This window comes from Biomphalaria glabrata, chromosome 13 (assembly GCF_947242115.1).
Source record: "Biomphalaria glabrata chromosome 13, xgBioGlab47.1, whole genome shotgun sequence".
In the NCBI taxonomy this organism is placed as follows: Eukaryota; Metazoa; Mollusca; class Gastropoda; family Planorbidae; genus Biomphalaria; species Biomphalaria glabrata.
Window position 1 is genome coordinate 29,258,315 of NC_074723.1, and position 12,728 is coordinate 29,271,042.

At 34.5% G+C, this 12,728-nt stretch overlaps 1 protein-coding gene across 1 annotated transcript; it reads right to left on the reverse strand.

Annotated features, from left to right (window-relative positions):
* Window positions 1-204: 204 nt before the first annotated feature.
* On the reverse strand, window positions 205-10,807 carry LOC106070332 (39S ribosomal protein L47, mitochondrial-like). The gene is made up of 5 exons (XM_013230210.2): window positions 10,654-10,807; window positions 7,031-7,209; window positions 5,781-5,841; window positions 3,924-4,020; window positions 205-614 (listed from the first exon to the last, which is right to left on the reverse strand). Exons 1-5 carry the CDS (start codon window positions 10,755-10,757, stop codon window positions 243-245), a joined length of 813 nt encoding a protein of 270 aa, XP_013085664.2. The 5' UTR covers window positions 10,758-10,807; the 3' UTR covers window positions 205-242.
* Window positions 10,808-12,728: the final 1,921 nt, after the last annotated feature.

The following is a 12,728-nucleotide window of genomic DNA, read 5'->3' on the forward strand; positions in this document are numbered from 1 at the left end:
TACTATTGATAACTAGTCTCAAATGTAAAAAAACAAACAAAAACAAAACAAAACCTTTTGCTGCCTTGAGCACTAGCCAAGTATCTCTGTTTAAGGTTGTATCTTATCCAGTGAGTACAATTTTCAATTCTAGACATTTTTGGACCTCAAAGTTGAACAACCATTACTTGTAACATATAAATAGTTCAAACCAACTCCAACAAATTTATTCTACATTTATACATCCTATTTATTCTAAAGCTTCAGTAAACTTGGGGTTCCTCTGGAAGTGGTACATGCAGTTTTCCTTCCAAGTGAGGGAATTTCTTGACCAGCTCTTGGTTCTCCTTCACCTGCCTGTGATAGTGGTACCAGCGGAACCTCGCTATTTTCTGTCTCCAGAGGGGTAGATACTTGAGGTGAATCTTGTTAAAGCCACGTGGGAACAGGAGCCGGTGTGCCTTGTTCATGTAGGGTGGGACGGCGTACTCGCTGAACTTGCGCCACCTAACCCTGCCCAGGAAGTCTCGGACATAGGCGCCACCGGGGTCTGCTGGCTTGCCCGTCTCTAAAAGTGAAACAGCATTGTTTCTCTCTTTGACAACTTCTAGAATGTTCTCCATTGACTCCTCCACCTAGTGAAAATAGACTCAATTTGCTTATTAAGCTTATTAAACCTAAATTATCACTAAAAAACTGTTTGAAAATTAAATTAGTGCTTTTTTCTTTTTTTTTTTTACTTATACCTTTGAAATAGAAAATTTAACAAGAAAAACATAAAAAATACTTAAAAAAAGAACTTATACAAAGTGTAATTTTATCAATTAGTTTGTATCAGCCATGTAATTAAATCTGTAATAAATCTGGGCGATTAATAATATTTTTACCAATTGTTTTTGTTAAGGCTATTTCATGCTTTTTGCTTTCTCATCATGCTATGTATGATCCCATCACTTATCTTGACCAGTTGGGAAAATAAAATGGGGGGTGGGGTTGACAAAGAAAGAGATATCTGGGTAAATTTAACCTTACTTGGTTTAAAAAAAAACAAAAAATGGGCCAACAGGCTAACAACTCTGCTACTGAAGTACTTATAGCTAGAAAAGATTGTATAGTTATATATTGTTTGTTTCAATTTAGAGCAGTGACCTAATTCAGCTTATACAACACTTCAGTGAAGTACAATTTATTTCCCTTGTTCAAGACACCAAACAAAAAAATTAATTAACAATAGTTAATTAACTGATTCTTGTATTGTCAGGTAAAAGAAAAAATTTCAGCTCGATCCGAGATGGGGTATCTGGAAATAATGTGTACAAATTTTTTACCAGACAAACAGACAGAGTGAGTTGATATCTTTACATTTTTAAGATTTAAAATTTATAGCACATTTTGGAAACTAGGTTAAGAAAATATCCAACTGTTTTTTAGAACTCAAAGTAAATTTCAGGATTGTAAAAAATTGGAAAAAAAAATCAAAATGATTAATCCCTAAAAATAACTACAAAACTAAAACACCAATAAACATGCCAGAACTCTAATTAATAAGTTGCTTAATATCTGCCTCTACATGATCAATCTATTGTACTCTTGGTCTGCCTTTTGTCAGTTTACTATTTTAGCTCCTCTGTTCTTTGACATTCTTTCGAAGTGATCTGCCCAAGGATGTCTCTTCTTTTTTATTTCCCTCACTCTAGGTGGGTTTTCAAACAATGATTATACTCATGATTAGTCCATGTCCACCAGGTTTCCTCTTGTATAGCATTTTTCTATGAATTTTCTCTTTCCAAGAATTTAGCAGATTTTCTGTTGCTTTTGTCAGTGTTCCGGAGGCATGGTGGCTGAGAAGTAAAGCACTTGGCTTCCGAACTGGGGGTCCCGGGTTCAAATCCTGGTGAAGACTGGGATTTTCAATTCGAGGATCTTTGGGTGCCTCTGAGTCCACCCAGCTTTAATGGGTACCTGACATTAGTTGGGAAAAGTAAAGGCGGTGGGGTCGTTGCGCTGGCCTCATGACACCCTCGTTAACTGTGGGCCACAGAAACATATGCATAACAAACGAAGAGATTAGAGACAGGATTATCATAGCTATTGGACCCCATGATGACCTGCAAACTACTGTCAAAAAACTCAAACTAAAACTCTATGGCCATATTACAAGGTCTTCAGGGAACAGTAGCAGGAAAAAGAAGAAGAGGCAGAGAAAGCGATGGGAAGACAAAATATAAGATTTAACGGGCCTACCATTAAAGAGATTCTATCCAAGGCAAAAGACAGAGAGGAATGGAGAAAAACAGTCAACAGATCTTGTATGGTGCCCCAACAGTCCAAAGAGTGAGTGAATGTATATATTTGATTATTTTGGGATTATTTATTATTATTAAACATTTCAACATTTTCAAACTGGTGGCCAGTAATTTGAATATATTGCTTCTCTATCTGATTGTTTCTTGTCATTATGACATACTTGGTTTTACCACTGTCATTGACCTCAAGTCCTACTGGATGAGATGTTTCTTCCAGCTGTGTGAAAGCTCTACCAATGTCAAAGGTGTCTTCACCCAATAATGCAATGTCATCAGTATAAGCAAGGTATTGTACAGATCAGCTGTATTAGTCCCTGATGGTTGTAGACCTATGTTTTCTCTGCTAAAGATAATAATTGTTCCCCTTGTGTTTAAGTGTACATTCCTCTTTCTAATGTTCAATTCAAGAGCATAAATTAAAGTGAGCCTCTTTGTCTTAATCCTCACTTAATACTCAATTCCTGTGAGTGTTCTCCTTGTACTATGACTTAACTGTTTGAGTTGCTTAATGTTAAGTGTATAAGTCTTATTTGTTAGGTATTTCAAAAATCCTGTAGTGTGTCATATAAATATTTCCTTTTGATACTGTCCAAAGCTATTTTATAGTCAATATAGAGTTGGTGGACTGGTATATTGTATTCATTAGTATACATCTTAGTATGAAAATGTGATCTGTTATTAGTTCTGCTGAAATTTGGTCCGCTCTTAGTTCTTCTTCGTCCTAATGATTTCTGATGTTTCAATGAATGTTGATGGGTTCACTAAGGGATCTGGTCCTCCTTGTGGCAGTTCATATTTATCATTTTTAGTCGCATTTAAGAACTCTTAAAATTATTCAGCCCATCTCTCAATTACCCTTCTGTTTTCTGTGATAAGCCCACCATCTCTGTTCTCACAAATGTGTGATCTAACTTGAAATCCATTCTTTACAGATTTTTACTAGGTTCCCAATCTAAGTGATCTTGGACTTTTCCCATTCCTATTTTTTTCTTATTTCAACTTTTGTGGCCCTTCTTTTTGCTTCTTTGTATTGTCTGGTGTTTCTTGTTTCTGACTGTATTCATTCATCTAAGCATTATTTTTCTCCTGGAAGTACAGCTAATATTTAACCTACTTAAGAGAACAGCTCACTATTTTTCCTTGGCAGTCTGCAAAAGAGCTAAGCAGCAAAAAGCTGGCTAGAAGAAGAAGACAAAACCTACTTATAATGGACTAAATCAAACTTCTATTCATCTACATGCTTGTATTGTATTACAAAGTAACTGACAGCACTGTAAATAATGCTAATTTAGATATCAAAACATTTTATGATGAATTTAAATAAATACAGAATGGTGTAGATGCAATGCATTAATACCACAGGTACTGGTAACATAAGGCTCATGAACCCATTTTTATTATAAATGAACTGAAGCTACGCATAAACCACTTGACTACCTATCATGAGGGCCTGAGCTTGAAACTGACTCAAACAAAATTGTGTTCGCTGAGTGCCCAGAGGCAGCAAGGAAACCCTCTCCTAGATAGCTCCTCCAACTGGTCCAAAAAAGAGATTGTACAAAGCGCACTGAGCATATTATAATCATGAAAGATGTGCTCTACAAAAGCTATTCAAAAATAATATAAAAAACAACTTACTTTAGTAATTCTCTCAGGACTTGGAAATAGTTCTGTATTTCTGTTGTACTCTGCCTCCATAGTCAGCAACATGTTTCTCTCTTTTAACAAGACATACCTAGTCACAGAAGTTCAGGTAAAAAAACAAAAAAAAATAAATCATTTCATATGTGTACACACAAAATATGGACTAAAAAAAGAAGGCAAAAAAAATGTTTCTTATTATAATAATGACAAAATGGTATGTGCCTATGTGGTGGGTATATAATGTAGTCCTTACAGAACAAGCACTCTAAAAAGTCATCTTAGCAACTTAATGTTGAGAATAATACTCAAAAGCTTAAAAGGAAAGCTGACAAGATTCCTTTTTTTAAAAAAAAAGGTAGAGTTAAAATCAGTTGGAACTATAGGTATAGAACAAATATTTAATACCAGAATGTAGACTGAAAAATGCCCTCAGCATAAACAAAAAAAAAAAATAAAACACAAAACAGTTACTGATTTCAAATATGTTTCATACAGATGCTTATGTAATGATATACTGTCAGAGATGAGAGAGTTCTAGAGAGTTAAACATTTTATGAAGGTCTACTAATATTTAATAAGCAAACAGCATAATCCTCCAGAACTATTAACTTTGAGAATGTTTTAGGACATTCAAATCAGCAGAGTGTCACGGATGTATTACAGCATATTTTATTGAAGACATTTTTATCCTGCTGGAAATAATTGAGAGAATATATATCAATCCTTTTTTCAACTTCAGATACACAGTTAATTATAGATTGAATTGGAGAAACAAGAAAAACATAAACAAATACTTGTTTGCACCTGAGATGAACTCCAATTGGTGACAAGGCAGGGAGACCATAGTGCCCTGGTCTTGTTTGCACCAGTTGGGAAAGGAGGGAGGGGGGTAGATGGGGGTGTCTGAGTGAAAGTTACCATGAGCGCTTTTTAGTGCAGAAAAAAAAAGTTGAATAACTTGAGTTCAAACTTAGGACTCAAGCATCATCAATAGGGATGAATTCAACTTATACCCCCACATCTGTCACACATGATTTTTTTCCCTTGTTCAATATGAAACAAAATAATTAATTACTAATAGTGAATTAACTAAGTGATTTTTTTAAACTGGATTCTTGTTTTGTCAGGTACTAGAAATAATTGTGAGAAATTTCAACTTGATTTGAGATTGGATGTTTGAGAAATAACGTGTACAAACTTTGTACCAGACTGACAGAGTGAGTTGATAGCTTGGAAAACAGTGCCAAAAAAAAAAAAGAGCTAAATACTCATTAGTGGTGGAGACAAAATAAGATGGTAATTAAATCTTGATGGTCAAACGCTGAAGGTGGTCAGTATATTTTAATGCTTTCTGTCAAACAGAACAAAGAAAGAAGGAGACGTTCAGCCACTGGAGCAGATAGTAGCTCATCTATTTGACTTGTAAAGATCTGGACATTCCTTCAGAAATAAAGATTATTACATCCTAGTCCAGACCTCCAGAAGGATGACATAGATAGTAGAGTGCAGGGTTCAAACTCGAGATTATCATCACAACCTGAAGCACATTCGACACGACCATGCAGCCATCCAGTTAGAAGGGAAGCTATTCAGAAAGGGAGGAGCAACATTGGCTTCTCACTCAAATTAAAATTGTACTCATTTCTAGAGGTTTCTATTCTTTTTTATAATAGCAATAAGACTTTAAACTAAGCACTCTGTAGATATGACAAGACAAATATTTGAAAAGACAAAAACAAACATGTCAAAGTGTACATTAAATAAATTAGACCCAGCCTTTGCAATTATCTTTTTGAAGTGATACTGTAATAATCTTAGTAAATATGAATATGTATAAGACATTGTAGTTACCAAAGTTTGTGCAGATCCTGATTGCTTTTGATTCTTAGTTCTTCAAGCCTGTAAGGTCTTCCTGAAAGTACAATGGCAATTTATAGCAATGTTGTAATGACTGGCTTTACGTTGGAGGATAAATATGTTCAAAATATGTATGCTTTACATTTAAAAACAAAGAATATTTATTTCTAAGATTATATGTGTATAAAGTAGAAAGTCTGTGTGTAATAATGACATTTTAAAAGATTAAATGGATGTTCAAGATAAGCTTTACATTTGATATCAATCAAGGATGTTTAAATTCACATGTTTTAATTGAACATTAAAGTTGCAACGTAAAAAGTTCTTGTCTCTAAGTTACACATGTTGCTTCTGCAGCCTACAACTTTCAGAAAAGGTTGAATGCTTGCTGTAGTAGGAAAATTCCAGACAATTATGTTCATAACTTGTTCAGCTATTACAACATTAATTTACCATATCTAATCAAAATATATTTGTGTTTTTCTTATCACATGAGTTCATATATTGCAAACTTGTACCATAAATAAATATTTAAAAAAAAATTAAATTGTCTTTGCAAATATGTTTATAATAAACAAAACAACTCACTCTGTCTGTCTACCCTATCTGTCTGTCTGGTAAAAGGATACACATTATTAATACATAAAATTAACCAATAAGTCAATTAATTACTGGTAATTAATTAGTTTCTTTGATACCAACAAGGGAAATTAATCCTTCAGCATTCACAGACTAAATTTGTAGGGTTCAGTCCCCTTTTAACACTATTTCTCCAAGACCCATTTTTCAATCAATTTGATATTTTAAACAATTATGTGCCTAAAAAACATGAATAAATAAATTGTAAAAATTACCGTACCAATTAGTCAATTTATAATTGGTAATTAATTATCTTGTTTAATACTGAATAAGGGAAATAACTTCTACATTATTAATAGATATAGTCATATTGATAGATATAGTTGTAAGGGAGGAGTTCTTCTTTTTTTAAAAAAGATTTTTTTTTTGCTTGTTAGAAATGAGATGCAGAAATAATGACATTTTTAACTTCTAGAAGAGATCTAGTTATTATGGAACCTCTCTGGATAACCCATGACTGTTCACAAATCATTCCAATTATTCTCTACAACAACATTCATAGATACAAAAATTAAGGACATGAAAATCTACAATGTCTTAACGTATGAGATAAGAAGAAAAAAGACAGATTTAAAGTATTAAGGAATAACAGGATAAGTACATACCTGAAGCTACGCTACTTTCACCCCAAACTTCTTTTCTGTCAAAAAATTCCATCAGGTCATGTTTCAATGGTGTAGTGTGGAAGTGGTTTGATTTATGTGACATACATGTCTGCGCAGGGCTCAGAAGTGACAAAGGAGATCGAATGGCTAATGGATTTAATAGACAACTGGAGAAATATCTGTAAAAATAAAGTATACCTTTTTAATGTGGATCCACATTAAAAAAAAATATCATAAAAATTCAGAGGTGGCCCCCATCGAATTCACCCATGGACCAGGAATATTCAAGCCATAGTCTTGTTTTGATAGATAAAAATAATAAAATTAAAAAATCATTGGGCACTAAAATAATATAATAATAATGAAAAAATAAAATTAATTTTTCTCTTTTAAAGTTTAAATCTTTCAAAATGAATTTTTATCAAACATAAGTACTTTTTCAATTACAAGTTGTTATTTTGTATATATTCAATAAGTAATGTTCCCCTTTCAGACCTAGTGATCTATGGGGCAGATGATGTAAAGGTCATCTGTTTCTATGGCGCACAGTTAACGAGGGTGTCATATGGCCATCATAAGGACCAACCACCTTTACTTTTACCCAACTAATGTCAGGTACCAAATAGAGCTGGGTGGACTCAGAGGAGCCCTGAAGATCGTGAATGTAAAAATCCCAGTCCACCAAAATTTGAACCCAGGAACCTCATTTGGAAGACATGTGCTTTACCACTCAGCCACCATATATTCATTTAGTGTACACTTATATTTTAAAAATGATAATTATTAACCTTATCCATATATTCAAAATTAATAAAATCTTACATGCATTAAAGAGAAATTAGAAAAGATTTATTCTTCTTACAAAATAAGATAAATTAACAACACACAAAAAAAATAATTCTTGACCTACTTAAGGTAGTGAGCTAGTAGTCACACAAATTAATATATAATTTTCTTCTTCCCTCAACAGTTTAGACGAGTAGTAAGGAGTAAAGGAAAGATCACTCTCTTATTTCTGCGCATAGTCCACAAGAAAACAAGAGTAGTGTTCACACTACGGATGACTGGCTATGCGATAGACTGTCGATTTAATGTATCAAACTCTGCCCGCTCCCATCCCCTTTGTCCAGCGGGAGGTTTGGACTAGGAACTAATCTAAGTAATCTACTATGTATAAATATAGTACATTAAATCCACTAAATAGATCCATAAATATTATCTAAAATCATTCTAATTCTATATCTTAAATGTGTATTATATTACACTCTCTAGAGACTCTAGGTTTAGACTATAACAGACCTGCCTACCAAAAAAAAAGTCCAAATGCGTAACGCTGATGGTCAAAATGCGTATTTTGGCACCAGAATGCGTAACACTTACGCGATCCACTATTTTGTCATATATATATATATATACATATATATATAATATTAGATCTAGATGTCATGATTAGATCTACAATCTAAATCTAGATCAATACGACAATAGAGATGATATCTAGACTAGATCTGGATTTATATCTATATAATGAATATAATCTACTCTAGATCTGGGCTCAAGAGTGTTACCGATGTCCTGGATCCGCTACAAACGTAGGTCTACTCCAAACTTTCGTAGGCCTACCTTCATCCTTGATCTATTCTATACTAAGACTAAGAATGTAGTCTAGATCTAGACTAGATGGTAGTAGATGTTATCGATCTAGATCTAGTCAATCTAAATTCTAACTCATACAATAACTAAATTGGATCTATATTGTAGAGAATCATGACATAACGTAATGACTAGCCGTCACTAGCTAGACTCTAGCTAGATCTATTCCTATCTAGATTCTAGATCTAGAATCCAGATCTAGATTAGATATCTACAATGTCACTTAATGTGTTTAGAATCGATAGCACTTCAATATTTTTTTCTATACATATGAATACCCGGTACGGGAATCAGGGATTCAATATAATTAATTTCTACTAATGAACTTACAAAATAAAAAGTCACGTTGGTGTATCAGCTAACTGACGGTACCAACCTGGTACCAACCCGCCACTCCCTCACTCTCGCGTTCTTCATTTCTATACTAAATCTAATTGCTTTTAAGAACCAATCAACATATAGATCTGGACACAATGTGCTCCCCCACCTTTTCTGTTCCCCCCCCCCCCAACAGGACGGCTTAGCGTGACCTCTGTGACCGCTCGTAAGCTAGTCAAGAGAGGGAAAGAACGTGACGGGTTAAATGCGTATTTGCGTACTGACGGTCATTTTTGGGAGATTTTGCGTAACGAATGTACGCATTTTGTGTAACGGTAGGCAGGTCTGCTATAATATAGATTAGTACTGATGATATACATACACTAAATACACAATAAATGAGTAAACAGTTATGTCTAATTTACTCAGTCTAATCATTAATGTCCGTAATTTCGTAATCTAAACTTTATTCTCCAGTAACTTATCTTATTAAATGTATGAGTTACTATGAGTAGCTAGGTGAAAAAAACAGGAAGTGTGAAAGTAAAAAATGACCCATAAACTTGAGATTGCGTTTTTGACTTTTTTTCACATAGGCCACACTTGCAATTTATTACACTTTTGAATGAAATGTGAGAAGTTTTAAACTTGTGTTATCGATTACTTTAGACAATGGCCTATATAAAGCTTAATTACAGGTTTTTAAAAAAGTTATTTGTCATTTTTACATTTATTATAAAAAATATTCATTTTTTGTTTTTAGCAATACAGGGTCCAGGAAAATGATCAAACTTTCATTTTTTTTTTACAGTAGATATCATGACAGGCTATAATTCTACCAAGTTTTATCGCGATATCTCCTTCGCGTCGCTCAAAAACTTGAAAATACGGTTATCATTGTGGGCTATGGGATTTACAGTTTTTGTGAATTTTGATAAGGAAATTTCGTCATCAATGTAAAACCACTGGAGGCCATGTAAGGCCTAATATTCTGGATATATTCAAATAGATTTTATGTATTAATCGTCTTCGCATGAATTATAAAGCGCATTTGAAAAATAATTGTTTCAGACGATTTTGATCCCACTTTAAAAATATTTAGTTATTTTCTGCCATCACAACGCCGCCATTTTGTCCCTGCCTCTCTGGCATTTCTTGTAGATCTAGACCCGATAATTTGCTTAAATTTCATCAATATTTACATTTTAAACAAGTAAAGTTCATAAATATAAATGAAATCAGATTTGTGAGCTAGAAATTCACTATGATGTACTAACGAAAAATTGTTTTTTCAAAGATCAATTTTTTATTTTGCCTCCCTACTATGAGTAAGACTACAGTGAGTAACAGTGCCCCGTGCCTGACTCAGTCTCAGTCAAATTCATTTATTAAGGCTTGAGTCAACTCAAACTCCTTAGTCTCAGTTCTCTTAAGTCAGACTGAGTCAGTGACTGAGTGACACTGACTGTCACTGTGACTTGAGTCGATTGTCTCTGTGATTTGTCTTTGACTGTCACTTTGACTCTGAAGTTTAAAATGACTTTACTTTCACTTTGTCTTGTGTTGTCTATTCTTATTATTAAGATCTATGAAAATATAATCTAGAATTATACCTATTAAAGTATTATCAATCTAGATCTATGTATCAATACCTATTTATTCCATTCTGTCCTGCTGTGCAGATATTAGAACTAGTAAACGACTTTTTTGAAAGGACATTCAAAACTCTTTTAAAACTATTTGTGAACGCAGCCATATTTGTTTTATTATAAGGAACAATAACTCTCGTTTCTTTTCGGTTTCACTTAAATACAAGCTCTGCCTATATAATATTGTAGATCTGACTGGTGGTGTGGTACTAACGAGACCGTTATTAGAGTGTAGGCCCTACATAATAGATAGATTTCTAAAATAAGTAAAAATAAAATTAAGAGACAACCGGTCATCTTTGTTTAAGAAAGATCAGATCTAGCATAGATTTCAATTAATTAGATCTACATCTTTTAGCTAATTCAAAAGTAGACGTTCCATACTATTTTTTATAAAAGAAAATAAATTTAGACATGGGCGTAGCCAGGATTTTTTTACGGGGGGGGGGGGGGGGGGGTATTTCCCCTCTCCCGCGCAACATGTGTGTGTGCGTGTAATTAATCTTAAAACCCCTCTTGGCCGACTTGGCTACGCTCATGGAATCTGATGACTGTTGTATGGTTTATATCGTTTTATATCGAATATTTAGACGTTATGATGAAATGTGTTTGCAGTGACCAGAAAAGGTTGGCTGATTGTTTGGTTATAGAGCAATGCCTCCAGTGGATGCCCATAGCGCGTTATAGCAAGCAAACATTTCACGTGGTGAGTATGAAAGTAAGGGTCCGCTAACCAGTACCATCAAGCAAGCCGTTCCGCAAGGAAAAAAAGATGATGACGTACTATGAATGTCCCTAGGTCCGTCTAGTAATAGTCCACAAATGAGATTGGACCATAGTGTTGTGAGCATGCTATAAGCATGAATGTAGCGCTATATAAAAGCTATAGTTTTAATGCTCTACATTATATAGGAACATGTTGCCTTTGACTTCGGGCTCCTTGGGAAGGAGAGGAGCCCAAATAAGGCTTAACAAGTCTTGTCTCACGATAACGGATGTGATTAAATGAACATCTAGTTTATGGAAAACCTCTGGACAGAGGGATCGGCGAATGGCTATCTCTCTTTCGTGGCCTGTGGGTCATAATAGGGCGCAAGCTTGATTCTTAATGGACACTCACTGGAACTGTGTAGGCTGAATAGAATAGACTTGCATTTTTAGTTGAACTTTATCTTGTTTAATAACCTATTATCATTTCACTTGTGTTTCTACACACATCTACATTGAAATAGAAAACTTTATATTTGCAAATAAATGTTGTATTCAGTTTTGTTTAACAAGAACTTTGTTAAACTTTGTCTCAAGTTCTAAATTTAACAATTGAATACGCACTACATCGGTTTAGTTGCACTAGCTGTTTGGAGCTACAAACCAACGACCAAGTATCAACGCTACATTCAGATTGATCAAAACCAAAAAAAAAAAAAATCCAACACAGAAATAAAGATATCACCATCCCATTTGACTTTTGAAGAGTCGATAGACATCTCATGTGGCTAAACAGGCCAATCCTTGAAATACATTCTCACAGGTCTGGAGCCTTTTCTCTGATCATTTTTTTCAGCATGACGTCTTGAAGCAGGCTTGTTTTGTTCAGCATGACGTCTTGAAGCAGGCTTGTTTTGTTCAGCATGACGTCTTGAAGCAGGCTTGTTTTGTTCAGCATGAAGTCTTGAAGCAGGCTTGTTTTGTTCAGCATGACGTCTTGAAGCAGGCTTGTTTTGTTCAACATGACGTCTTGAAGCAGGCTTGTTTTGTTCAGCATGAAGTCTTGAAGCAGGCTTGTTTTGTTCAGCATGACGTCTTGAAGCAGGTTTGTTTTGTTCAACATGACGTCTTGAAGCAGGCTTGTTTTGTTCAGCATGACGTCTTGAAGCAGGCTTGTTTTGTTCAGCATGAAGTCTTGAAGCAGGCTTGTTTTGTTCAGCATGACGTCTTGAAGCAGGCTTGTTTTGTTCAACATGACGTCTTGAAGCAGGCTTGTTTTGTTCAGCATGACGTCTTGAAGCAGGCTTGTTTTGTTCAGCATGACGTCTTGAAGCAGGCTTGTTTTGTTCAACATGACGTCTTGAAGCAGG

Bases quoted from the DNA above. Each gene is read 5' to 3' on its own strand.
- LOC106070332 (XM_013230210.2), bottom strand. From the start codon at position 10,757: ATGGCTGCGTTCACAAATAGTTTTAAAAGAGTTTTGAATGTCCTTTCA. The intron at 7,210-10,653 runs GTATTGATACAT...TTATTTTTACAG, and splicing joins GGACAGAATGGAATAAATAG to ATATTTCTCCAGTTGTCTAT. The intron at 5,842-7,030 runs GTATGTACTTAT...TTGTACTTTCAG, and splicing joins TGAAAGTAGCGTAGCTTCAG to GAAGACCTTACAGGCTTGAA.